The sequence below is a fragment of the Sceloporus occidentalis genome, unplaced genomic scaffold, assembly GCF_023333645.1.
Source record: "Sceloporus occidentalis isolate IW3139 unplaced genomic scaffold, rSceOcc1.0.p SCAF_20, whole genome shotgun sequence".
Taxonomy (NCBI): Eukaryota; Metazoa; Chordata; class Lepidosauria; order Squamata; family Phrynosomatidae; genus Sceloporus; species Sceloporus occidentalis.
The window spans coordinates 1,012,918-1,039,865 of record NW_028317000.1 but is presented as its reverse complement, the minus strand read 5'-3'; the positions used below and the strand labels follow the sequence as shown (position 1 = coordinate 1,039,865).

At 44.1% G+C, this 26,948-nt stretch overlaps 1 protein-coding gene across 5 annotated transcripts in view; it reads left to right on the top strand.

The window, feature by feature from the left end:
* Positions 1–3,367: 3,367 nt before the first annotated feature.
* The window catches only part of LOC149301697 (sodium/potassium-transporting ATPase subunit beta-1-interacting protein 1), a 67,976-nt gene continuing 44,395 nt past the window's right edge, over positions 3,368–26,948 (top strand). For all 5 annotated transcript variants that reach the window (XR_016272181.1, XM_089483850.1, XM_089483848.1 and 2 more), the window contains exon 1: positions 3,368–3,583. Coding sequence is in view for 4 of the 5 variants with exons in the window: in XM_089483850.1 (XP_089339976.1) it covers positions 3,530–3,583 (54 nt within the window). In the remaining variant the exon portion in view is untranslated. The remainder of the gene's footprint in view (positions 3,584–26,948) is intronic.

The following is a 26,948-nucleotide window of genomic DNA, read 5'->3' as shown; positions in this document are numbered from 1 at the left end:
CTATTAAGTGTCCCCATCCCAAATTCAAATGAGGGCTCACAAGGAGAAGGCCTGTAGAAATATTTAATAGGAAAAGAGCAGCAGAAGCACTTCAGATGTCCAGAAGCAAAACCTATAAACTGAAGTGTTTATCACATGGAGGTTTTTGCAGCTTTTTGCAGCTCAGATCCAACAATGCGAATTCACGCAAAAAGGTGAATGTGTTATCAGACACGATTCCTTTCTATGGGAGCTCCTTCTGTGGCGCTTTCGCAGTGAATCCAAAGCGACTCCTCATTTTGATGAATTTGGAAAAAGTGAATTCACAGAATTCGCTTCCAATCTCACTTCGATTTCACTCCAAATTGGTCTGGTGTGGAATGCAACTTTGCTTCTGCTCTGGGACACTACTGCAAACCCCCCGGGTTGCAAATTTCCCATGATGCAGTGCTGCAATTTCCCCCCATTTTCTTCCGGTGGTCCTTTCACTTTCAGGGCAACTTTCAGGGCAACTCATTTTTTGGGAATATAATAATAATAATAATAATAATAATAATAATAATTCCTGCCTCTCCCAGGTGGATCGAGGCGGGATTACAGCCCAACAGTAACAATAAAATACAAAAATAAAACATACAATTTCAAACATTAAAACAATTAACACATACACGTGTGTATGTGAATATACAGATATGTATGTCTATCTATCTATGTGTGTGTTGAAATTGCTGAAATGGATGGGAAAATAAAAAAGGGAGATGAAGAAGACACAGAAATATTCACAAGGCAAATATTCACACAATCACGCAATTTTGCAAAACAGGGAACAAGAACTTGTGCCCCTTTTCACCCCAGAAACGTACAAGGGCACAATGTGTTGAGACCCCCAGTGAGCATGTGCAAGGGTCCCGATTCGAATTGTTGAATCCATATGGTATGCACCGGTGTGGTAACACAATCTGCACTCACTCCACTTTGCATGAATCCGCATCACGTGACTTGCCTTGGATTCGGTTCTCCCTTGATTCGGAAGGGCAACGGAAGGGCATCCAGGTGTGATAAAACATTCACGTTATAACGTGTATTCGCATAGCTGAACCAGGAGTCACCCCGGATCTGAGCTGCAAAAACCTCCGTGTGATAAACACCTGAGTGGATGGCCATAAGGAATAGTGGTGGGCCTGCCTGAATAAAACTGTTGCTGCAGGGAGGGGGGCCAGACTAGCCTGCTGTGGAAGTGGATTCCAGTGAGTAGGAGTAGCCACTGAGAAGGCTCTCCCTTGCTCCGCTCTGGTGCCTCAACCAACTACCATTCCCAGAATTCCATAGCATGGAGCCAGGATAATTAAAGTGGTTTGAACCGCATTATTTCTCCAGTGTGGAGGCAGCCATTGTGTCCGGAAAGGGCTCCATATTCTGGACCAAAGGAGGGAAGTGAGGCGGAGATGGAGCAGTGGCATCCCTGAGGAAGCGCTGGAGGTGCGGACCACACCGGGTGACACCCGACATCACATTTTTAACTAAAGCTTCACTGTGTCTATGTGTATACATTTAGATTATGCGTATGCTATTGTATTTGGAAGGTATAGTTTTCATTTTGTTAAACCGCTTATAGTTCCTCTTCTCCGTCTGCCTGCTTTTTAATTCTTTTACGACTATTATTACACTCATTTTAACCACGCAATTTGTATTTCATTGTGATTGCTTTGGTGTTGGTGGGGATTGGCGAGTGTGCAATTGTGGTTTATGATAGGCATCTTTATACCTTTTCCTGTAGCCTTCCTCAATCTGTAGGGAGAGGTGGGAGAAACAGAAATATTATTATTACTGTGGTATCGTTACTCGTAAGTGGCAATTCCTGTCTACCGCAACGTCACGCCGACATGACGTCAAACAACTAGCAGAGTTCAAAGGATACCTTCAATGTCACACGACGCACAGCCTAAATGCAGTGACACAAACACGGCAGGGAAGGTTCGGGGACAATGTCCGGCTGTGGAGGGAAATTTCCAAAAGGTTTCCAGAATTTCATAAATTTCAAATTTGAATTTTTTTAAATTGAAATTTGAAATTAAAAACAAGGAAGTGGGGCCCAGTCCTGTGTGCTGCCTGTTCCCCCTCTCCCTGGAGGCACTTCCAAGGGAAGAGGGCCTTTTCTGCCCAAATGGAGGTCTCTGAGGAGAAGTGGGGGGGTCACTCCTCTTTCGGCTCCCCTCCTTCCCTCCTTCCTTCCTTCCCTCCCTCCCTCCTTCCCTCCCTCCTTCCTTCCCTCCTTCCTTCCTTCCCTCCCTCCCTCCCTCCTTCCTTCCCTCCTTCCTTCCTTCCCTCCCTCCTTCCTGCCCTCCCTCCTTCCTTCCCTCCCTCCTTCCTTCCTTCCCTCCCTCCTTCCTTCCCACCCTCCCTCCTTCCTTCCTTCCCTCCTTCCTTCCCTCCCTCCTTCCCTCCCTCCTTCCTTCCTTCCCTCCCTCCTTCCTTCCTTCCCTCCCTCCTTCCTTCCTTCCTTCCTTCTTTCCTTCCTTCCTTCCCTCCGTCCTTCCTTCCATCCTTCCTTCCCACCCTCCCTCCCTCCTTCCTTCCCTCCCTCCCTCCTTCCTTCCTTCCTTCCTTCCTTCCTTCCTTCCTTCCCTCCCTCCCTCCTTCCTTCCTTCCCTCCTTCCTCCCTCCCTCCTTCCTTCCTTCTTTCCTTCCTTCCTTCCTCCCTCCCTCCTTCCTTCCTCCCTCCCTCCCTCCCTCCCTCCTTCCTTCCCTCCTTCCTTCCTCCCTCCCTCCTTCCTTCCTTCCCTCCCTCCTTCCTTCCTTCTTTCCTTCCTTCCTTCCTCCCTCCCTCCCTCCTTCCTTCCCTCCCTCCTTCCTTCCTTCCCTCCTTCCTCCCTCCCTCCTTCCTTCCTTCCTTCCTTCCTTCCTCCCTCCCTCCTTCCTTCCTTCCCTCCTTCCTCCCTCCCTCCCTCCCTCCTTCCCTCCTCCCTCCCTCCCTCCCTCTCTCCTTCCTTCCTTCCTTCCTTCCTTCCTTCCTTCCTTCCCTCCCTCCTCCCTCCCTCCCTCCTTCCTTCCTTCCCTCCTTCCTCCCTCCCTCCCTCTCTCTTTCTGGAGCCAGGGCCAGGGCTGCCCTCCTCGGCCACTCCTCCTTCTCCAGGGCCTGACTGAGGGGCGACCCTCCTCTTCGGAGGGAGAAGGAAGGAGGCCCTGAGGAGGAGAGGCAGCCCCCTCCGCTCCTCCCTCCTTTCCTTTGCCCTGGAGCCGGGGGGGGGGGTCCCTCTGGGGAAGGGGCCTCTCAGCTTTTGGCCGCCAGGCAAGGCTTTCCAGAGCTGCCTGCGGAGGCCAGAGGGAGACAAAAGGAAGGAGGGAGGGAGGGACTGGAGGAGAGAAAGAAAGGAAGGAAAGGGAAAAGCGGGAGAGGAGGAGGAGGAGGAGGAGGAGAGGAGCCTGGAGTCTAGTTCCGATGGCCGGCTCCATCCCTGCCGCGCCCCGCCAGTGAGGTCCTCCTCCTGCTCCTTTCCGGGCGGCGGCAAGAGAGGGCCAGGCAGAAGCCAGGAGGGGCCCCGAGGGCACCATGGGCAGATGCAACGGGCGCTGCACCCTGGTCGGATTCGCCTGCCTCCAGCTGGTAAGCAGCCCCTCCGCCTCCCCTCTCTCCCTTTCCCCACAGAGGCGCGTCCGGGGAAAGGAGGACGCCTGCTCCCCTGCCACTCCTCCTCCTCCTCCTCCTTCGCTTTCCCTCCCCTGGGTCTTCCTCGCCTTCTTCTCAGGCCTCCACCCTCCCTGCTTCTGTGTGTGTGTGTGTGATGGCCCTCTTTGCAACCCCACACGCCCTGAGGCCGCATCCACACTGGAGACAGAACCCGGTTTGGCACCCCTTTCACTCTCCTGGGGCTCAAGGCTATGGAATTCTGGGAGCTGGAGTGTGCTGTGGGCTCTGGACCCCCACAACACACTCCAACTCCCAGATTTCCATAGCCTTGAGCCCCAGGAGAGCGAAAGGGGTGCCAAACCGGGTTATGTCTCCAGTGTGGATGAAGTTGAATAGCCAGGGCACCATATAAGGGAATTCTGGGCCTTGCCATTTGTTGTGGCACCATGCAATAAAGCCCATATAGTCATATACAGAGAGAAGACACCCCAAAGCCATCCAGTCCAACCCCCTTCTGCCATGCAGGAACCCTCCTCCATCAAAGCATCTCCATTGACAGATGGCCATCCAGCCTCTAAACCTCCAAAGAAGGAGACTCCACCACTCTCTGGGGAGTGTACTCTACCCTGGAATACAGGGACGTAGCCAAGGGGGGGGGGTTCTTGGGGTTCGGACCCCCCCTTCCATTAGAAAAATGACTGGTGTGTGCTGCTGCGCCACCGCACTCAAGCCCCATTATAATGATGGCACTTAGTCTGGACCCCCCCAGGGACGTAGCCAGGATTTTAGGAAGGGGGGGGTCCAGACTGAGGGCCACCATTATAATGGGGCTTGCGTCCGGCGGCGCAGCAGCACACACCATTCATTTTTCTAATGGAAGGGGGGGGGTCCGGACCCCAAGATCCCCCCCCCTTGGTTACGTCCCTGACCCCCCCCCCCCTTCCTAAAATCCTAGCTGCGTCCCTGTGGAATAGCTCTTACTGTCAGACTGGCTGAAGAGTCCGGCAGTAAGAGGTGGCTGGCAAGGTTTGTTCCATTGGGCTTTTGCTGAGGCTGAGAGGCTGCACCTTGCCTAAGGTCACCCAATGGGTTTCCATGGCAGAACAGGGATTCAAACCATGGCCTCCAGGGTCACCATCCAAGGCTCAGACCACTACACCAGGCTTCTCTCCCGCTGACCTATTTGGACTGCAGGGCTCTCAAAGGCAACCTGGGTTCAGAGTGCCTCCAAATGCCATCACATGAAACCATGGCCTTTCAAGTGGGGTCAAACTGGGTTATTTCTCCAATGTGGATGCAGCCACATACTCACATCCTGGCTCTAACTTGAAAGCGCTTTGGAGAGGAGGACTGGGAGAAAGACCCAAACTCTTGGGTTTCCCCTTCTCCATCATCTTCTGCCCCAGAGGGGACTTGACTTCTTCCTCGCCAAGTTGGTGTTTAGCCTGGAAAAGTGATGGTTTAGCCTGGAAAATTGGTTAGCCTGGAAAAGAGACAGTCAAGGTGTGATATGATAACCCTCTTTCAGTATTTGGTGTCACATTGAAAATGTAGCAAGCTGGTTTTCAGCCGCTCCAGAGACTAGAACTTAGAACAATAGATGCAAGCTACAGGAAAATAGATTCTACCTAAACATTAGGAGGAACTTCTTGACAGCAAGAGCTATTCGACAGGGGAGCGTAGTTGAATCTCCTACTTTGGAGATCTTTAAACTGAGGCTGGATGGCCATGTGTTGGGTATGCTATGACTGAGAGTTCCTGCATGGCAGAATGGGGTTGGATTGGATGGCCCTTGTGGTCTCTTCCAGCTCTATGATTCTATGATATGGTGACTGAAGTTGACAATGGTGGAGAAGGGAAAACCCAAGCGTTTTAGGTTCTGGATCAGTGACAAAAGAGACCCAGGTTCAGCCGATTATAATTTTTGCAGGTACAAAGAAAAGCCCCAGCTGCTCTGGAACCTTTGTTATCTTTGTCACACATTGTCCCATCCAAAAGAGCGATTGCTTTCTCATGACACTGCGCCTCTCCCATGGATGTCCTGTGAATGAAGTGGAATTGTATTACGGGGATCTACTGGTAATACAAACTTAGAGGAAATGAGGGGACAACTCCACTTCATTCAAGGGACATTCCTGGGATCAGCACAATTGAGTGAGACGGCCATTTGCATGATCAAGTTCATTTGTGCTTTCTGGATGGGACAATGTCCTGGTAAGAGCGATTTTGTGTGAAAGTCCTTCCCACGATCGCGCAAAAAGCATGGGATAAGCATGGGACAGGGATGGGACAATGATGTCTCATCCCCTGTGTGATAATGTTAGTCTGTGTAACTCCTTGCGGTTTTCAGTCAGCTTACTGTAGCCCCAAGGAGCCTTAGGTTGCCATAAGCTGGAAACGGCTTGACAGCACACAGCAACAACTATAGCCTCTCCCCTTTAAGCACCCACACTTTCCCTTCTCTTGGTCTCTTACTGCTTCTTCTGGCTGAAGATCCCCTTGGGTCAAGAGTGACATATGAAGTGTTTCAGAAACTGGAGAGGAAGAATGAGTTTCTGACAAAGAAGGCTTCTCTTGGGAAGCTTTTGGAAGTACATTGTTAGGTGTATGTATGTGCTGCGGAAGTGTTTCAAGCAGAGAAGCAGAGATTCTGATGGTTGTTGTTGTTGTGTGCCTTGAAGTCGTTGCCAACTTATGGCAACCATAGACCGAACCTATCAAAGGGTTTCTTGGCAAGCTTCTTCAGAAGGGGTTTGCCATTGCTATCCTGTGAGGCTGAGAGTGTGTGACCAAAGGTTACCCAGTGGGTTTCATGGCCAAGTCAGGATTCGAATCTTGGACTCCAGAGTCCAACTTTCAAACCACTACACCACACTGGCTCTCTAGAGATTCTGGCATGGACAGTGCATTGACACCACATCTCTAAGACATTGTTTCATGTTTGAACCTCCTACGAAAGCAATATCACATTTGAAGACAAAGAAATCTAACTTCTAATTTTTTTTCAATATAATATTAATTAGAAAAAGTCATTAAAAACAAACAAAACAGTATTGCACAAGGATTCATTCTCAGTCAAAGACCCTATTGAAATACAGTTGACACATAACATAATATTATACATTTTTATTATAGTCTATCTAGACTGAAAATATATTCTTGCCGCTTTGTGTTCTCTGTTACTTCTCTTCATATTTCAATAACCATTCTTCTTTAATTCTTTGGGATTTCTCTTTTATTTATTCCTTTAGCTCCCTCCCCACCAAATGTGACTTCTATTCATAATAATATATTACTTACCATTTTGTTTTTTTAACCTTTATACTTAATTTTTTTTTAGTTTGTTCCTCTTTAACATTTTTAAACTCGACTTGTTATGTTCTAGATTTCTAACTTCTAATTTCTGAACCACAAACTGAACTACATACAATACTGCGGGTGACCAAACTGAACTTTAAACAATAAGCTTTTAACTCAGGGCATAAAATGCTAATCTAAATTTGGCTGGGAACCCCTGGGATATTCTGATAGGAATATGTAAATAAGGCAGAGTGTGTATAATAGAAATTGAATTTGAGACTGTAAACTTCAAGCAGTAGGGGCACCTGTGGTTTTTGTAGAGCAGTTGTTCATACCAATGGCACTACATACATAATGAGCAATAATAACAGTGGCTTATTCCCTTTTCAGACTGCAATCCAAATGCTTGCAGGTGCTACTGTGGACTCCTCAAAAGTTTTCCTTGCCTAAGGCATTTTTATAAACATGCTTATATGAACTTTAATTTAGGCAAAACAAAGCTCAGTGTGCTCAGAAGTGGTGAGTGAGGATGACTTGGGAAACTCATCTTCCCATTGCTAAGGGTTAAAACACACCTGCCAGTTGGGAGACTGTGATTTTGAATAGCACATTTGAATATCAATGACAGTCAGATAATGTAGGTGCTCTGTACAGAAAACTAGTAAGGGACTGTTAAAAACAAAAACAAACCACTATCAAAAATCTACTAAGAAATGTCTGCTCTGATAAAGTGTCTCTTTGGAAACTTAGGGCCTGTACAGACATGCCAAAACAAAGCTGCTTCGGGTCACTTTAGGCTTTCTTTTGCATCAGTCTATGGCTCTGAACAGACAGGCCAAAATAAAGCTGCTTTGGGCAACTTTGGAGGCATGCTGTTCAAATGACATACACATCTTAAGAGGCCAGAAGCTGCGTCAAAGCTGCACTCCAGTCCTCTTAGGATGCATGCATCATTTAAACAGCATGCCTCCAAAGTTGCCCAAAGCAGCTTTATTTTGGCTTGTCTGTTCGGACATAGGTCCAGTACATACCTGGCTTTGTGACGTCTTCGTCACGTGTGAGGGTTGCCCGGGGGGTGGAGCGCCCACACACCCCGCAACCCTCACACGTGACGAGGGCGTAATAATGGTGGTGCCCTGTATACACGGATGCAACCATTGTTATGTCAGTGCCGGGCAGCGTCAGCACCGCACCGCACAGCACTTACGTAACGAGTGCGCCAGTGGCGCACTTGTTACACTGCCATCGCGGCAACAAAAAAGAACCCGTTTTTTGCGGGTTCCTTTTCCACCGGTAAGAAGCCATGCCATTTGGTGGCTGAGGCTTCCCTCAAGCGGGAAAATAGGCACCGTCAGGCCACCCTTTGGGGCCAGTTTGTACCACGCCCTATATTGATACAAATATCTTTCCTGATCAAAAGCAGCTTGCCTTGTAACTCCAGCCTTGTTTTGATTACTGATCAAATTAATTTAGAATAGTTTGCTTCCAATATTTGTATTGTTAATTATAAGATTTGTAGTATTAATGACATATTTATCAGAGCTTGGGGGAAAAAACTGGGACATTCTGGTAGTTCAAAACCCTAAAACAAACACAACATTACAAATCATGGCTTATCCCATTCTTTCTCCTCTAATGTGCCTACATGCTATAGGAACTTCTTTATTTTTATTGTCTCTACAGCCCTCAACATCAGAAGTTTTGTCCACGTTCAGTAAACCCTGGTTTACCACATGATCTTTGCACAGATATTTCCACTTAGCCATCCTTTAGCAGTATCGGCACTCTCAGACCTTTTTTCTCCAGTGTGGCTTGCAAAGGACAATGGACAAATTCTGCATCTGTTTTCCACTAACCATGGCTACTGATAAGCCTGATCATGGGAATTCAGGTGATGTGGGTTAATGACACAAGTCAGGAGCACTAACCATGGTTTTAGGTTGGTTTGTTACACTAATGACAGGGCTTTCTCTGCAATAGCACCACAGTTGTAAGGCTATCTTTTGGGATTGTTTTAGACTGTTTTGAAAGAAAGTTGGCTTTTTAAAAATTGTTTTTTAAAAACTACACAATGCTGAAGGGATGCGGTGGCTTAGTGGTATAGGCGCTGTACAGACAGCGCAAAAGCACTGTGCTCGCACCGTGCTAAGGTTACAAGACCACGCAGCAACCGCATGATCCCTAACCCTAACACGTACTGGCAGCGGCATAATGACGGCGCCCTGTGTAAACGGGCACCGCCATTATGACATAACAAGACACATAACGTCTGCATGTCGCATCGCACCAGTTACGTCACAAGTGCACGATTGGTGTGCTCGGATGTAACTGGCGTGGCAGAAAAAGAACCCGCTTTTTGCAGGTTCTTTTTCCTCCACAGGGAAGCTGCGCAGTTTGGCGGCTGTGGCTTCCCTGCAGAGAAAAAAATGCTGCTGCCACTCTGGACCTTCAAGCAGGTATGTACCAGGCCTAAGACACCAATTCTGACAAGCAGAAGATTGGAAGGTTGGCAATTCGAGACCAAGTGCTGCATGATGGGATGAGCTCCTGTCATTAGTCCCAGCTTCTGCCAACCTAGCAGTTCAAAAGCATGCAAATACAAGTAGATAAATAGGTACCACTTTGGTGGGAAGGTAACAGTGTTCAGTGCAATCATGATGACCACATGACCACCAGAGCCGTCCTCGGACAACGCTGACTCTTTGGCTTAGTAACAGAGATGAGCACCACCTCCTTCAGTCGGTTACAACTAGACATTCATGTCAAGGGACTACCTTTACCTTTACACAGTGCTGGCCACTACTTCTCTGAATCATAGAATCATAGAATCGTAGAGTTGGAAGAGACCACTAGGGCCATCCAGTCCAACCCCCTGCCATGCAGGAAATCCAGATCAAAGCATCCCTGACAGATGGCCATCCAGCCTCTGTTTAAAGACCTCCAAGGAAGGAGACTCTATCACCTTCCGAGGAAGTGCATTCCACTCTCGAACAGCCCTTACTGTCAGGAAGTTCCTCCTAATGTTCAGGTGGAATCTCTTTTCCTGTAGCTTGCATCCATTGTTCCTCATAGGGCATGGTCTCCAGACCCTTCACCATTTTTGTCGCCCTCCTTTGGACACGCTCCAGTTTCTCAATGTCCTTTTTGAATTGTGGCGCCCAGAACTGGACACAATATTCTAGGTGGGGCCTGACCAAAGCAGAATACAGTGGCACTATTACTTCTCTTGATCTAGACACTATACTTCTATTGATGCAGCCTAAAATAGCATTGGCCTTTTTAGCTGCCGCATCACACTGTTCACTCATGTTCAACTTGTGGTCTACTTGGACTCCTAGATCCCTTTCACACGTAGTTTCATTCAGCCAGGTGTCACCCATCCTATATCTGTGCATTTTATTTTTCCGCCCTAAGTGCAATACCTTACATTTCTCTGTGTTGAATTTCATTTTGTTAGCTTTGGCCCAGCTTTCTAGTCTATTCAGGTCATTTTGAATCTTGATCCTGTCCTCTGGGGTATTAGCTATTCCCCCTAATTTGGTGTCATCTGCAAATTTGATAAGTATGCTCCCAATTCTGTCATCCAGGTCATTGATAAAGATGTTGAACAGCACTGGGCCCAGGACAGAGCCCTGTGGGACCCCACTGGTCACTTCTCTCCAGGATGAAAAGGAGCCATTGTTGAGCACCCTTTGGGTTCGGCCGGTCAACCAATTACAGATCCATTTAACAGTTCCTTTGTCTAGCCCACATTTTACAAGCTTGTTTGCAAGAATGTCATGGGAAACCTTGTCAAAGGCCTTACTGAAATCAAGATATACTATATCCACAGCATTCCCTTCATCTACCAAGCTGGTAATTTTGTCAAAGAAAGAGATTAGATTTGTCTGGCATGACTTGTTTCTCTGAAACCCATGTTGACTTTTTGTGATTATGGCATTGCCTTCTAGATGTTCACAGACTCTCTGTTTAATGATCTGCTCCAGAATCTTTCCTAGAACTGATGTCAGACTAACTGGACGATAATTGTTGGGATCCTCTTTTTTCCCCTTTTTGAAGATGGGGACAACGTTTGCCCTTCTCCAGTCTGCTGGGATCTCTCCTGTTCTCCAGGAGTTTTCAAATATGATTGCCAATGGCTCTGATATTACTTTTGCCAGTTCTTTTAATACCCTTGGATGGAGTTCATCTGGTCCCGGAGACTTAAATTCATTTAGATTAACAAGGTGTTCCTCTACTATCTCTTTACTTATTCTGTGCTGAAATTCCCCTATTCTGTCCTCTGCTCCATTATCCTCAGGTTGAGCACCCTTTGCCTTTTCTGAGAAGACTGAGGCAAAGAAGGTGTTGAGTAATTCTGCCTTTTCTCTATCTCCTGTTAGCATTTTGCCATCTTCTCCACGCAGTGGCCCTACCGTTTCCTTCTTCTTCCTCTTGCTGCGGACATATCCAAAAAAACCCTTTTTATTGTTCTTAACCTCTCTAGCAAGCCTGAGTTCATTCTGCGCTTTAGCTTTTCTGACTTTACCCCTACACATGCCTGCTATTTCTTTGAATTCCTTTTTCATGATTTCCCCCTTTTTCCATTTCTTATACATGTTCCGTTTCAAACTTAGTTCGGTTGAAAGTTCCTTAGTCATCCATCCTGGTTTCTTGAGACACCTCCCGTTTTTCTTTCTCACTGGAACTGTTTGAAATTGTGCCTTCAGTATCTCCCTTTTGAGAAAGTCCCATCCGTCCTGAACTCCTTTATCTTTTAGTATTTCTGACCATGGAATCGCCCTCAATACTTCTCTAAGTTTACTGAAATCCGCTCTCCTAAAGTCTAGAATGCGTGTCTGACTCTGCCTGGCTTCTCCTCTCCATTGTATAACAAACTCCAGGAGAACATGGTCGCTTCCACCTAAGGATCCCACCACTTGCACCCCATTAAGTCATCCTTGTTGGTTAGGATCAGATCTAAAATAGCTGACCCCCTTGTTGCCTCTTCCACCTTTTGGACCATGAAATTGTCTTTGAGGCAAGTGAGGAATTTGCTAGACCTTGAGGATTTTGCTGAGTTTGACTTCCAGCAAATATCAGGATAGTTGAAGTCGCCCATCACTACTACATCTCTCTTTTCTGACTGTGTGGACATCTGTTCTAGAAAGATATCATCCAATTCCTCAGTCTGACTTGGGGGTCTGTAGTAGACTCCCACCATAACATCCTTGTTGTTTCCCTCCCCTTTGATTCTTATTCAGATGCTCTCCACCTGGCTTCCATGATTGATGTCCAGGATCTCTTCACTGGTGTAAATATCTCTGACATATAGTGCTATTCCTCCTCCTTTCCTGTTTGGCCTATTTCTCTTAATAAGGTTATACCCCTCTATTTCCACATTCCAATCATGAGACTCATCCCACCAGGTTTCAGTGATGCCTATTATATCATATTTGCTTTGTTGTACTAGGAGTTCGAGTTCATCTTGCTTATTTCCCATGCTCTGTGCATTAGTGTAGAGACATCGCAGACCATGGTTCCCTTTTACTTGCTGCCTGTGCAAGTTTTTTTGCCTCCCACTGCTGGGTCCTTGCACTGTTTGCCTTGTTTCCTCTATGTCAGTTTGACTATTTTCGCCATCCCTTTCGCCTTCCTTAATATTGTCTCCCTTCCCCTCGGAACTCAGAACTCTGGGTCTAGCCATCACAATTAGTTGAAATTGGAAGGGAAAGTTTCTAGTTTCCTCACAACTGTGTTCAGAAGGAAAAAGAAAGCACACAGTGTCCAGCAAAGCATTTTTAATTAAATTAAATACAAATGGTAGAATATAAGAGGCATAGTCTTAGAATTTTTGCACATTACCACTTACTAAAAAACCTCTTAGCTCCATCTCTTTCTTTATACACTGTAATGTGGGAAAGGGATTCTGCATATGTTCCGAGAACAGGGCTTAATTTCTAAGGAAAGTAGCAGGGCTCCAAAGCTTAAGGGTGGATAGATAACATTTCATTTGCCCTGGAACCATTGCTGCTCAATTCAGTCTAAAAGTACAGGCCTCTGGCTATTAACTAGGACATGGATGTAAAGGCTTTTGGTGGACAATCTCTGGGGAACCAGGGTTCTGATGAATTTCATGTGGGTTTTTAAAGCAAGGAATTGGCAGGGGTAGTTTTGCCAGTTCTTTCCCCTGAAATACAGTATAGCCTATACAGCCTACTCTCAAGTGTCTACTACTCAAGTGGTTTCAGCAACCATTCCAGCTTCTACCCCCTCTTTCTTTCAAATGCTTGGCCTTACTGCCTTCCCGCTGCCATCCCATAGTTTTCCTTGTGTGACTTTCAGATAGTAAGCCTGAAGGCAGAGAACTGTCAAGTTTGTGCTATATAAACAACAACAACAACAATAATAAATGTGTGGTTGTGAGTGATTCCTAATTTTAGTGTGTTATTTCTCCTTACAAAGATTATTGTTGAATCTAACCAATTCAAAGATCTTCCATCTAGTTGTGTATACATGCATTATTTATGTTTTCAGTGTGTGGCACCATAGTTTTTGAATATCCTCCCCTAAGAGGCCTACAATTGACTGTGGTTGTTATGCTATGACAGGTTCATAGCCAATGACAGATACAGAAGATGAAAGTTTGAGATTTCCTCTCTGGCAGCTTAATTTAAAAACAGCAGGTGGCCAGACAGACCTCCATGGTATAGCCAATGCTACCTGGAGTAGACCAGCTTTCCCCAACCAGATGTCGAACAGATATTTTGCATTCTCATGTGTCCTCATCATAGATAATGGGGACTTATGGACATTACAGTCTGTATCTGGAATGCAGTAGGTTGGGACTAGAATAGACAATACGGATCTGTTTTTTATTGTAGGTGTTTTGATGGTTTGATATGCTTTGCACAGGGGAGCATTTGAAGAGTTTGAAAAGTAAAACTCACTTCAGTCTTTCTTCTGGTGCAGCACCCCTGAATGTACTGGCTGAAGTTTGCTGAAATATTTGGCAGTCAAGGCATTGCCACCATGTTCCAGAAGGAGTTGAATTTTAATACATTATTACTTGTGCTATAAAAAGCCTTCACACTTTTCATTTTTGTTTGTTTGTGCTTACTGGAACTACAAGAACGGGGAGTGCTGATTCACTGAAGTAGCCCAAAGTATCAATGCTGAGCTGGCCAGACAGGCCTTTGAATATTTTTTCAATACTAGCCATGGGATAGTGCACACGAATGCTCCAGAGTAGCTTTGGGAGTACATGGCAGGCCATGTGGCACACAGTTTTCCTCTTGAGCAGTTTGTTTCCAGCTCTCAGCATGTGCCAGCTGATGTGGTTTCCTACTGGTAGACCTGGCCCTTTCCAGTAGCTGGGAGCAAGTTCAGTTGTACAATGCTTCAAAACCTGGAGCTGCATTTAGCTGCATTTAGCCAGAAACTAGTGGATAGGCTGCAGTAGCAAATTTAATCACCGCAATCCTTTTTACACCTGCTCTTCATATTCTAAAGACTATTATCTCCAAGTACTACATGACTGGGTGAGTTGTAATTCCTCAGAAGCAGCATTGTTTAGTGGTTTGAGCATTTGACTAGGACTCTGGAGAGCAGGGTTTGAATCCCCACTCAGCCATGGAAACCCACTGGGTGATCTTGGACAAATCCCACTCTCTCAGGCCCGATACAGATGGCCATGGGGCATGTGACGACGTGTGGGTGTCTGTGCACCCAAATGACGCTCACCTGAAGTGACAGAATCAATGCATGTGAGCGCCATTATGGTGCTCCTAAAAAGAAGCCGTTCTAGGCAGCTTCTTTTTGGGGTACGCATCGGTGCCTTGCTGTGGGGTTGGCACTGATGAAGAGCAAAAATGGGTGCCAGGGAGTCGCCCGTCTGTATTCCCCCTCAGTCTCAGAGGAAGGCAAAGGCAAACCCCTTCTAAACAAATATAGCCAAGAAAACCCATGATAGGTTCACCTTGGGATTGTCATGTAAGTAGAAAATTTGAAGATGCACAAACAAAACCTTCATAACTGCCTGTTTTGCAGTTTAACACACTCTTTCCAGTGAACTAGCCAGACTTGATTAATTAGATCTGCCTCTTGATTTTTGTTTTGTGCTCTTTTCTCAGACTCACCAAATGATTCATTCCATCTTCAAGGTCTGGTTCCTTCTCTTGCACAACACAGCTGATATTGCTTTTCTTATCGTTGATTTTGTGGGGATATTTATACCCAGTGTGTTTTGTTGTCACTGTTTTTACATGATTTAAATATAAAATGCATTCTGAAATAGTTGATGTAGTTGACAGTCCACTCAGCACTCCACTGTGAGACCCTTGAAACATTACCCAATACACAGTGATAGGTGCCCTTCAGGCTCATTGAGATCTCATGTTGTCAATGCCTCCTACTCTATGGATCCATAGCCTAAGAAGCCCAGGTTGTAACAGTTGCCCAGGTCTTTCCTTTGAAAAGGATGTGAGCCTTTTTGTTTTGGTAGGGCTTTGCAGCTGTCATCCTTCTTTTTGTAATATTGGGCCTGAACAGACAGGCCAAAATAAAGCTGCTTTTGGTCACTTTGGAGGTATGCTGTTTAAATGACATATGGTTTTTGATGTTTAATATTTTTTTATAGGTTAATTACAGTTTTTATCACTGGGGGGGGGAGGGTTGGGGTTTGAGTTTTTTAAAAACTGTTTGATGTTTTATTTATACTGTTGGAATCTGCTTTGATTCCTTGTGAAAAAGCAGAATACAATTATTATTATTATTATTATTATTATTATTATTATTATTATTATTATTATCTTAAGAGGCCTTAGGACTAGAGCATGGCTTTGGCATGGCTTCTGGCCTTAGGATGCATGTATTGTATGTACAGCGCTGTGTAAATTTACAGCGCTTTATAAATAAAGGATAATAATAATAATAATAATAATAATAATAATAATAATAATAAATGTATGATTTAAATAGCATACCTCCAGTGACCCTAAGCAGCTTTATTTTGGCCTATCTGTTTGGGCCCATTGAGTCTGTTTTGTTGTTAGCTATCTTTGAGTCAACTTTGACTCATAGTGACCCCATGAATGAGATACTGTACCTCCAAGCTCCTGGGTCCTCAAGAGCTCCGCTCAAGTCCTGCAGGTTCAGGGCCGTGTTTTCCTCGATTCTGTCTATCCATTTGGTGTGTGGTCTTCCTCTCTTTCTATTATCTTCCACTCTTCTCCAGCAGCACCACATCTCAAATGAATTCATTTTATTTCTGTCCGTTTTCTTCGCTGTCCAGCTCTCACATCCATATGTGGAGATAGGAAATACGATGGTTGGCCAATCTTAACCTTGGTATTCAGCTTGATATCTTTGCACATTAAAATCTTGTCTAGTTCTTCCATAACAGCCCTTCCCAATCCTATTCTTCTTCTTCTGATTTCTTGACTGCATTCCCCATTCTGATCAATGTTTGAGCCAAGATATGGAAATTTTTTTTAACTAATTCAATTTCCTTGTTGTCTACATCAAATTTCATTAATTACTCTGTGATCATTATTTTTGTATTCTTAATGTTCAACATTGGCACATTCTTCTCTGACTTGTTTTAGTATTCGTTTTCAGTCTTTGAAACTTTCTGCTAATCAAATTTTATCATCTTCATATCTTAGATTGTTACTGCTCCTTCCTCCTCCTTCTTCCATGTCTAAACCTGCTCTGCGTATGATATTTTACGTATAGATTTTACGAATAGATAGGGCAGTGGAATATAACCTTGTCTGATTCTCCTTTCTGATTGAGAACCATCCTATCTCTCTGTATTGTGCTCTGACAGTAGCTTCCTGTCCTGAGCATCAGGTTACAAATCAGAATATTTAAACGTAACAGTACAGCCATTTCTTTAAGATCACTCCATAGTTTTTCGTGATCTATGCAGTCAAAGGCTTTGCTATAGTTTATTAGCATATGCTGATTTTTTTCTGGAATTCCCTAGTGCATTCCATTAGCCATTGTATGTTTGCTGTGTGATCCCTAGTGCCTCTTCCTCTCCTGGACCCAACTTGCATATCTGGAATTTCTTGCACCATAAGGTAAGAGTCTGCTGCAGAATTTTAAATCATGACTTTGCTTGCATGCAAAGTTGATGCAATGGTCCTCTAGTTGCTGCACTCTTTTGTGTCTCTCTATTTGGAGATAGGAATGTATATTGATAGTTTCCAATCTGTGGGCCATTGTTTTGCTTTCCATATTTGTTGGCAAATTTTGATTAAGACTAAAAGTTTATTCTGTCTCTGTGGCTTCTAGCAGTTAAGTTGATATGTGACTGAGGCTAGATTACTGAGGCTAGATTATTGTAAACATACATTACATTGGGCTCCTATTGATGCTTGTCTAGAAGCTACAGTTCTTCAGGCAGGCCCGGCTCCATCAAGGCTAGCCTGAAGAAGAAGAGCCCTCCCTCAGGTCCATCTGCCTTAGTCCAGGCATTAGAGGGAGACAAGAATGCTGGACCTGATCCCCTCCTCCCCTCACCATTCCCTTCTCCTTTTGTGTCCTGTCTTTTAGATTGTAAGCCTGAGGGCAGGGAACCGTCTATTATCCCCTCTGTTGTAAGCCGCCTGGATTCCCAGTGATTGGGCAGCATATAAATAAATCCTATTATTATTATTATTATTATTATTATTACAGTTCTTCTTTGGGCTACTGTTGTGGCTAGGGGTAAACTGGTTATGGGAACTTTAATACATTTCAGTATTTGGTTTTTATTGAGTGATGTTTCTTCTCTAAAGAAATGGGCCTATACTTTAAATGCTAGCTATATGCTGACTGTAGGCACTGATATGTGGATTCAAACCATGATATTGGCATCATTCTGGAGGATGATGCTAGAGTTGGCTAATTGACTAGTTAAAAATGATTCAGTTGGATATCATACCAGCTGGAATGTACATGCATATAATTTGGGGTTGTGTGCATGCACTGTACATTTCTTTTTGGATATTGTGAAAGGAGCTGTTCACCAACTCCTTCTCGGCATCTCAAAAAATATTCCCCAGTAGCTGTCAGTCCTGGGGGCTCAAGCAAGCAGCCATTTACTGTCTGGGGAAGACGACCTGCTAGGCAAGAGGAATGAGGCCATTCCTGAAGACTCAATGGACCTGCACCAATAAAATTTCACTGTTACAGGCATGCAGTTAACCAGAAAATTGTTGCAACAGAGGCAGCCAGAGCTTGACAGCTGTGTATGTTTCAGATGTGGCTAGGTGTGGAGGTGCATGTGCCGAGCATTATACTCTGCATGCCTGGATGTGTGATCTCAGTCCATATCTACTCTGAGCAGTATCAGTTCTCTGAATGCTGATGGTCTGTGTGTTTCCCAAACAGCACCACTCGCATACAAGAGGACAGTGTTGAAGTTTTGTTGAACATGAAAAATGTTTAACTTGCTCTTAAAGCTAACAGCCCAGTGAGGACTAGGCATACTCAATGGATACAGAACACTGATTGACTCATATAGGCCTGTTACAGACAGCCAAAATAAAGCTGCTTCGAGTCACAATGGAGGTATGGTGTTTCAATGATGCATGCGTCCTAAGAGTCCAGAAGCCACACCAAAGCCATGCTCCAGTCTGGAGCGTGGCTTTGGTGCAACTTCTGGACTCTTAGGACGCATGCATCATTGAAACACCATACCTCCACTGTGACTCGAAGCAGCTTTATTTTGGCTGTCTGTAACAGGCCATAGGAAGAGAAATACTGGCTGACTTGGGGCAGTGGTTACTAGGAATGAAATGGAGTACCCTGGAGAAGGGTGTTGTCGCCTCAAGTCCTGAAGTGAATCTCTTTAAACTATCATATTTGGATGCAACTCTCACTTGTTATTAAATAATGTTCAAGTACTTGTAAAGTTTTAGGTTTATTAGAACAACATTTTTGTTCTTGTTTGACATTTTAAAATTAGAATTATGCTTTAATCAACAGACTTGGTATTTGAGCTAATTACAGAAACATGTCGCTTAGCACTTGTCATGACACAATAAAATTAACCATTAAAAATGTAAATACGGTCACATCTACACTCCGTCGTGAAGCTCTCTGTGAACCTTAAACAGTTAATATTTCTCAGTTTAGGCTTCTTCTGTGGATGTTGAGAGAATAATATGGGAAACCATATAGCAGTGGTGGCTTGTGGACTGAGTGTGGGTTTGCCGATTCCCAAAGATGATGAGGCTCCTGTGCTTGGCATAGGAACTAGTCTGAAAAATCTGGATGAAAAATGAAATACATTTTCACCAGAGCCTCTTTGGAAATGCATAGTTTGCAGCTAGCTTCTTTTCTGTTATTTGCCTCAAGAAATGCCAGCTTGGCAGATGAATACCTAAGCAACAATGTGTGGTGAAAAATAATCCCACATGCAAATTTCCACATTTAGGAGTAGAATGGATTAATACAATTGAAGTGAAACTTGAAGCTGGAATGGATTTAAGACCTGTCAAATCTAAAATCAAATTTGTAATTATCCTTTTCAGGGATGCTAAAATCAGCATGTTACAGTTTAACAGTGGCTGTGAGTGTTTATGACAAAAACACTTGGTAGGCAACCTTTGTCCCTCCAAATGTTTTTACCTGCCACCCAGTAATAGGGGACTTTGGGAATTTCAGTCCAAAATATTTGGAGGGTCAGAGGTTTTCCATTGCTGACATAAAAGTGTGTAACAGTTGTCACATTTAAAAATATTTACGCTGGCCATTGAACTGGTTAATTTTGGGTTTCTTAAAATGTTTCTGAAATGGATAAAAATATATATGCAGCGCTAGAGAAGGAGCAGGTTCATCTTCCCCACTGAAGTGAGAAACAAGGCAGGGATACCCATTATCTCCACAAATATTTAATCTTTGTTTAGAAACTTTAGCATCCACTAATTCCAGGATTCAGTGGATTTGTGCACGCTGCTTTAGGATTTAAAAATCTTCTATCTGCAGGTGCCCTTTTGTTGTTTATTGATGAGCGCCAGCAGTTGACCCATGGCAGAATGGGCCTGGACTGGATGGCCCTTGTGGTCTCTTCCAACTCTAGGATGATTGAACTCAGTATCTACTTTCACTTTGTCTTGCTAGAGAAATGTGTGCCAGCCAAATCTCAAATTGATTTGTGACAACCTTTCTTTTTCCAATGTAATCCAATTTTCAACCACAGAAAATAACAAGCCTAATATGATCTTAAAATCCTTAAATAGTTGATTCATCATTCTTAAAGAGAATATTCATAATCTTCCCCCCCCCCCAATTTTTCAGAAAAAAGCTTGGGGGGGATAATAGAGGGGAAAAATCTTTGTCCCCAAATTTTTCAATTTCCACTCAGGTCTTCATATCTCAAGTGGGGTGAAGGAGAAATGGGATTTCCATACTTCATTTCTAAACTCAAACAGCAGAGATAGAAAGGAAGAATAAGATACGGATGGGTTTTTCACTTTTATTATCTTAAAAATTTTAGAATAAAAATGTAACAAAAAATTAAATGGCAATTCAAAATTTCCTTAATTGTTTAAAAGTGCCCCTTTCATTGTAAATGCAACTGAATTAGATTTGTATAGTTTAACAAATAATGTAAAGTGCTAACCCTTTTCCACTAATTTGTCCAACTCTGTACATTTAATCACCCTTCCCTGCTGTGATAATGCACTCATACATTATCTAGTGGCTATGAATTACATCCAGAGGCAACAAGCTACAAGGGGTTAATTTACCACTTAGGATGGCATAGGATCAGAGGAAATATCCTTTGCCAATCAAACTTCGTGTGGGCAGAAAGGTGCTAAAACATCTGGAACCTTCCGAGGTCAGGAGTATAGGTTTTACTGAATTTGTTCACAGGGTGCTCTTGGTCTGTTCTTTCAAGCTCTCCTGTTGAGGATGCTCCTCATAGGCAGGAGGAAGCTGGTAAAGGCTGATCTCAAACAGGTCAGCACCTTGCTTCCTTGGCCACAGAAAAACCTGAGAACAGAAGGTGTACTTTTCTGTTAAGTGCAAGGGAAGTTTTTCTTTAAGGGGTGCATGTTTTCCAGGCTAGCTTTGGGTTCCAAGGTGTCTTTGGAATTGTAACTGTTTCTGTAACTTTTCTACTTTCTAAGGATGCTCCATGATATGATACCCAGAAACCTGACTTAATCTTGTTTAGATAAAATAAAATTATCATAAATTCTGTGTTAAGTGTCAGGGTGATTTTGGTTACTCAGCGCACAAAGGTTCCTTTCTTCTCTAGTGGGAGGGAAAGGGAAAGTGCTTTTACTGTAGGTTACTCATATGCTTGCCTTCCACTGAAAAGGGGGGAGAAGGCGGCCCTGGGGAGCATGTGGGGCAAGGAGATACTATGAGGCTAGCCCTCTCTTCGTTGCCCAGGGGCTTAGGACAGAGGAAAACCTATGACACTCCCTTTGTCTGTTTCTGTAAGTGCAGTCCATTAATGCTAAGCATGGTTTGATGGTGGGGAGAATCTCAGCAAGGGATAAAGATTACATTTTTAATGCAGTGTTATTTTGAATCATTTTTTAAATAATTGTCATATTGGATAAGTAAAAGAGAATGGTGGCTTATTGTATATTTCAGTGGGATGTGGATTGCATACTTAATGGTTCCAAAAAGCTTTTATTTAATATCTCTAAAATGGCAGGGAATATATAATATTCTTGGTACAAGTCTTTGCAGGTCTATAGGTCACAAAGCATTTTGGGGGCTGAAAATATAGTAAGTCCTGATAAAACTGGGAGAGAGACTAAAATAGTACAGTAGGGCAGATACCATTAAATCATGGAAGTTGCTTGCATAAATATAGAACAATACTTTTCTTTTTATAGAGAGTGCATGTGTGCAGTATAATAACAATGATAACAACAACAACAATAAAGGAAACCCTCACTCTTTATTTTATAAATTCCCTCTTCCCGGTCTCACAGCTTTGCAATCTCCATTCTTCTTTGTAGTCTCACACATGTGGTATGTAGTGCGCTGTGCAGTACTGATAGGAACTCCCAAAACAGTATGATTGATGCTTTTTGGCAGTAGCCCTACCTCTCTCAGCCTCCCTACATAGTGTGTCTAGGCCCCAGTTCTTTTTCGTCTGCCGCAGCTGTAGTGTCCTGAGCTTCCAGAGTACTTCTCCCTTTCACTTTCAGTTTTGTCTTGGACTGTTTAACATGAAGCCTCCCACTTCACCATAGAAATTCACTGGGTGACCTTGGGCGAGTCACATGCTCTCAGCTTCAACTGCAACTCCTAGGTATTCCTTCATGGTAGAAGGGGGATTAGATGACCCCTGGGAATCCCTTTGAATGCTAGGTTTTATCCATGGCAGGATTCCTGCCATTGCACCCCACTCCACCCCTTCTTGAGAATTCCTGCTTGGCAGAAGAGCATTGGCATTTGGCACCGCACCCCTCCACTTCTCATCTGTGGGGGTCACACTGTCTGAGCTTCAGGGGCAGCCCATGGCAAAACTCCTCTTTATGCCAAGAAAACCCTCGGTTTGTCCCATCTTCCAGTGCCATCCTGATGTTGAACAGGGGTCAGACTACGTGTCTTCTAGGATCCCATGTATTCCTATGTATTATTTCATAGCAGAAGGGGGTTGGACTGGATGGTCCTTGAGGATCCCCCCAACTCTACCATTTCTTGTTGGGGCTTCAATCAAAGTTTATTTGTTGAGACTGGGTTTTTTTCCCTTTTGTGTGTCTGCCTTCAGGTTTTTTAAGCAGAAGAATGTTCTTTAAACATCTGCCAAACTTCCTCTTGACATGGTAATTGAGTTTGAAATGCAAAGTAATTAGCGTAAATGTTCGACTTGTCTTTTATTGTCATTCGGGAAATCTGAAAAATATTTCTCTAGCTGCTGAAAGAGAGAGACAAAATCACCTTTTGAAAGCGGGACTTGGGAAACGAATATTTTCTTTAAAAATTCTCATCAAGTTCTCAATGAACGAGAAGAAAATCATGGGTTTGTCAAATCACTAGCTCCTGTTGATTGAATGTATCATTGACACCACGGGCCATAGGAGATAAACTAAACTTTTGTTATAGAACTTCAGGCCAAAACAGCTGTAAAGGGGTGCCTGAATGTCGCCCCTTTGAGTGCTGGATCGGGGCCACAGCAACTGCATGCCACACTCCAATCTGGTGTTTTTCTATCCCAAAAAGAAGTGGCAAAATGCCGCTCCTTTTGGGGCAGAAAAAAGTGGCAGTTTTTCTGCATTTCTGTAGTGCATGTAAACACCACGCCACAGAAATGTTGTGGCACCCCTTGCTGTGTGGTCAGTGGGGCAGCATGATGCCAGCTTGGGGATAGTAGCCCCCATGCTACCTCGAAGCCAGCTTTTTTTGCTGGTGTGCTTTGTCCCTTCATTACACATAGGAAAGCTCTCCAGGGATGCTAGGCTGAGCTAAGCTAGAACAGTAAGTTAGTTTTACTTTTGGAGCAGTGAAAGAGCAAAAGGAGGTAGATAGAAGAGCCAGAGTGATCTCTAAGAATATCAGTTTGGAAAGGTTAGGATAGGTAGATAAGACATGAGGAAATTTTATAGCACTGAAGTTTTCATTAACTCTGTCACTGCTACTTTCTCTTAGACATATTTAACTGAAGAGTTAAATATGTCTTAGATAGAGCAGCAGTGATAGTATTGCATTTCCTACAATTTTTACTAGTTGTTGTTGTTGATATCCCCTTCACATCTCTCCTTAGTATTAGTGCCACCCCGTTCCTTCGTATATTCTCATTCCCTGAGTAGAACATTGTGAGTAGAACACTGAGTAGAATACTGTGTAGTAACTGTGTAGTTACTATTACCACCAGCTTAAATATTCATAGTACTTTAGAATGTGCAGGTACAAAGTGCAAGACTCTTCCCTAAAGTTTTTATAGTCAGACATGTGACACAATGAAGACAACAGAGGAAGAGGGTTGTCAGGGGCAAGTGGGAAGAATATGTATTCAGTTGCAGCACCTAGGCTATGAGTGCTTCCAAGTGAGACTTATTATCAATGGAATCATTTTGCCTTATTCGTAGAATCTCATGAGATTGTTCTTAGCCTTTAATCCTCCCATGCTTTGCTGTTTCTTCATCCATCATTTTTCTTTCCAGAAAAAAACCTGTTAAGGAGAAAAAGACAGAATAGATGTGCAAGGTCTTCTGTCCTTGTTAGTTCTGGAAACCCTCTGCCTGAGACCATTCCACACTGAAATGGAATAACTTTAGTTGGCCTGGGGACCCACCAGGACTCATCTCCTCCAAACCTGGTATATTATTTTTATTTTCAAACCCAGAAATTACAAAAAATTTAATCCTAGAAACTGCGTTCTCCCCCGGCCCAATTAAGCAAGGCCCTGTGCCTTGCTTTAGAGGACAAGTGACATTCTCATAAGCTTCCAGGAACAATGATTATTCATCTTGGATGGATGGGGAGTATGTATTGTCTTTGACCTATTTGCTGTCCACCGCTGCAATAGAAGATGGTGGGACGGTGAGCATGTACCTTGTAAAGCTATAAGATTCCCAAATTCCAGCAACTCCAGCTTGCTTTGCCAATAATCACAGGCTATGTCAGTAACTACTAAAACATTTAGAGGGCCACAGTTTCCCCAGAGGACTACCCTTTATGTCAGGAGTGTGGTGCCTTAAGCACACCAATTATTTCGACTTACAGCTGCCATCAGCCCCACCAGTGATGACCAACTATAACATTGTAGTGTATAACATTTGGACAGCAATATGTTCCCAACTTCTCCTTCATATCTTTCCATGCGACATTCACCTTTGTTCAAAGTTCCTTCTAGATGTTCTTACACTGCTCACCATGCTTACTTGACTATTCCTGATTTCATAGAATCATAGAATTGGAAGAGACCCCAAGGGCCATCCAGTCCAACCCCTGCCATGCAGGAAATCACAATCAAAGCATACCTGACAGATGGCCATCCAGCCTCTGTTTAAAAGACCTCCAAAGGAGACTCCACCATTCTTCAAGAGAGTGTGTTCCAGGGTCAGGAACTTCCTCCTAATGTTGAGGTGGAATCTCTTTTCCTGTGCCTTGCATCCATTCTTCCATGTCCTAGTCTCTGGAGCAGCAGAAAACAAGCTTGCTGGATCCTCAATATGACACAGGGCTATCATATCATCTCTTTACTGTCTCTTCCGTAGGCTAAACATACCCAGCTCCCTAAGTTTTTTCTCATAAAGCATGGCTTCCAGACCCTTCACCATTTTGGTGGCCCTGATTTCCTGACGCACATGCAGCACATGACATTTGGATAACTATTCCACCTGTCACCTAGCAATTCATGAAAGTGTAAACTGCGTTCTGATTTCAGCAGCTGAAAGGATTACAAACACTTTTATTTCTCAGGACTGCTGAGTTGCTAGGCTGGCTGAAGGGAGCCTCTCATTTGCAGTGTTTCCAAAAACCTGTGGTGTCCACTGCAAGACAGTGGGGCTGTAGGTGAAGAGGTTGGTTTGAAGTTGCTTTTCCCTATAGATTGTGGATGTAAGGGGGATGGGGAAGATAGGCAGCCTGAATTCTAAATTTGAGTTTTCAATTACACAATTAAATGCACAATTAAGTATAATTACCAGTGCTCAGGAGCCGCAACTGTTCGTAATAGGCATGTAATCTACGGCAGCCTCTGTTTATGCTGCTCAACCCCTCTCCCAAATGATTATGGAATGCTTCTACATTTGCATTGTTGCCATGGAAATCATGTTTGGAGCTGACAAACCACATTTGAAGAAGAAGGCTGGGGGATTTCTTTGCTGGGTAAGGGGAAAGTAATGGTTGGCGGATAGGATAGCTTTGGCTGTAGGACAGTAATTTTGACACAGTGCGTGCTGGAACCAGGAGATGCCAGGAAGTCTGGTGCCATATTTGGGTGATGTTGTGATTAGGCCACTTCTGATGGTTATCTGTCCAGGAAGAACACAGAATGGAAGATGTGATTTCTGCCTATTCATTGAGACAACTATTTATTTACACAGTTAGTACTTGATACAAGCTACCCAAAGCAGCTTCCAATAAAATGAAAGTAAAATAAAATGAGTAATATTTGGAATTTATAGCAACAATAACATAATATGTGACAGTGTACAATAACACATTTCTGTTGCATATAGAAAATTGGTATCCAGGAGAAAAGTCTAGCCTTCCTGGCACATTCACTTTCCAAGTGCAGGGCATTTCTTTCTTGATTTGGAAGCCTTCAGGTTGACTTGTTCCAGTGTTTTTTTCCATTATAAGGATTAGTTGCTGTGATCTAATGGGGTCAGAAAACAGAGGTCAGGGAAGAGAGAAATATGTCAACACAGTCAGCCTTCCATATCTACAGATTTTTTATTAGTGGATTCAACATCCACAGCTTGAAAATATTTAAAAAAATAGATCAGTTACAAAAAGCAAACCTTGATTTTGCCATTTTCGGTAAGGGACACCGTTTTACTATGTAATTATATTTAATGGGACTTGTGCATCCACGGATTTTGGTATGCATGGGAGTCCTGGAACCAAACCCCAGTGGATACCAAGGGCCCACTGTATTTATACTGTGCATGGTATAAATATAGTGTCCTCTGGCAGACCTTCTCCTGCAAGCCTATGAAGTTTACCGCACTGGGGATAAAACGTCCCCCGATGCGTTCTAATGTGCACGAACGGGGCCACGCACGGAGCGTGATGGGAACCCGATGGGGCCCAGAACACTAGTTTACTGCACAGGGAACGCCGCCACCGAGCGTTCCCATCACATTCCCATTGGGTTCCAGAGGGCGCCATTGGACGCCATTTCTGGGAACTATGCGGATGAACACCAGAGGAGCACCGTGATGCTGCGTACCGTGCGGTGTGGCACGTGGGATCTGCACCATTGTGCAGATGCTCCGCCCCGGCTCTGCCCCCAACCTGGCCCAAATTGCCGGTCTGCACAGCCTCTAACACACATGTGCGCGCGTGCGCGCGCGCGCACACGGCAGCCTTGCAAAGCAACTGGAGCTTTTCCTCAGGGCTGGGGAGTAGGGGTAGGAGTAAGGAGTAA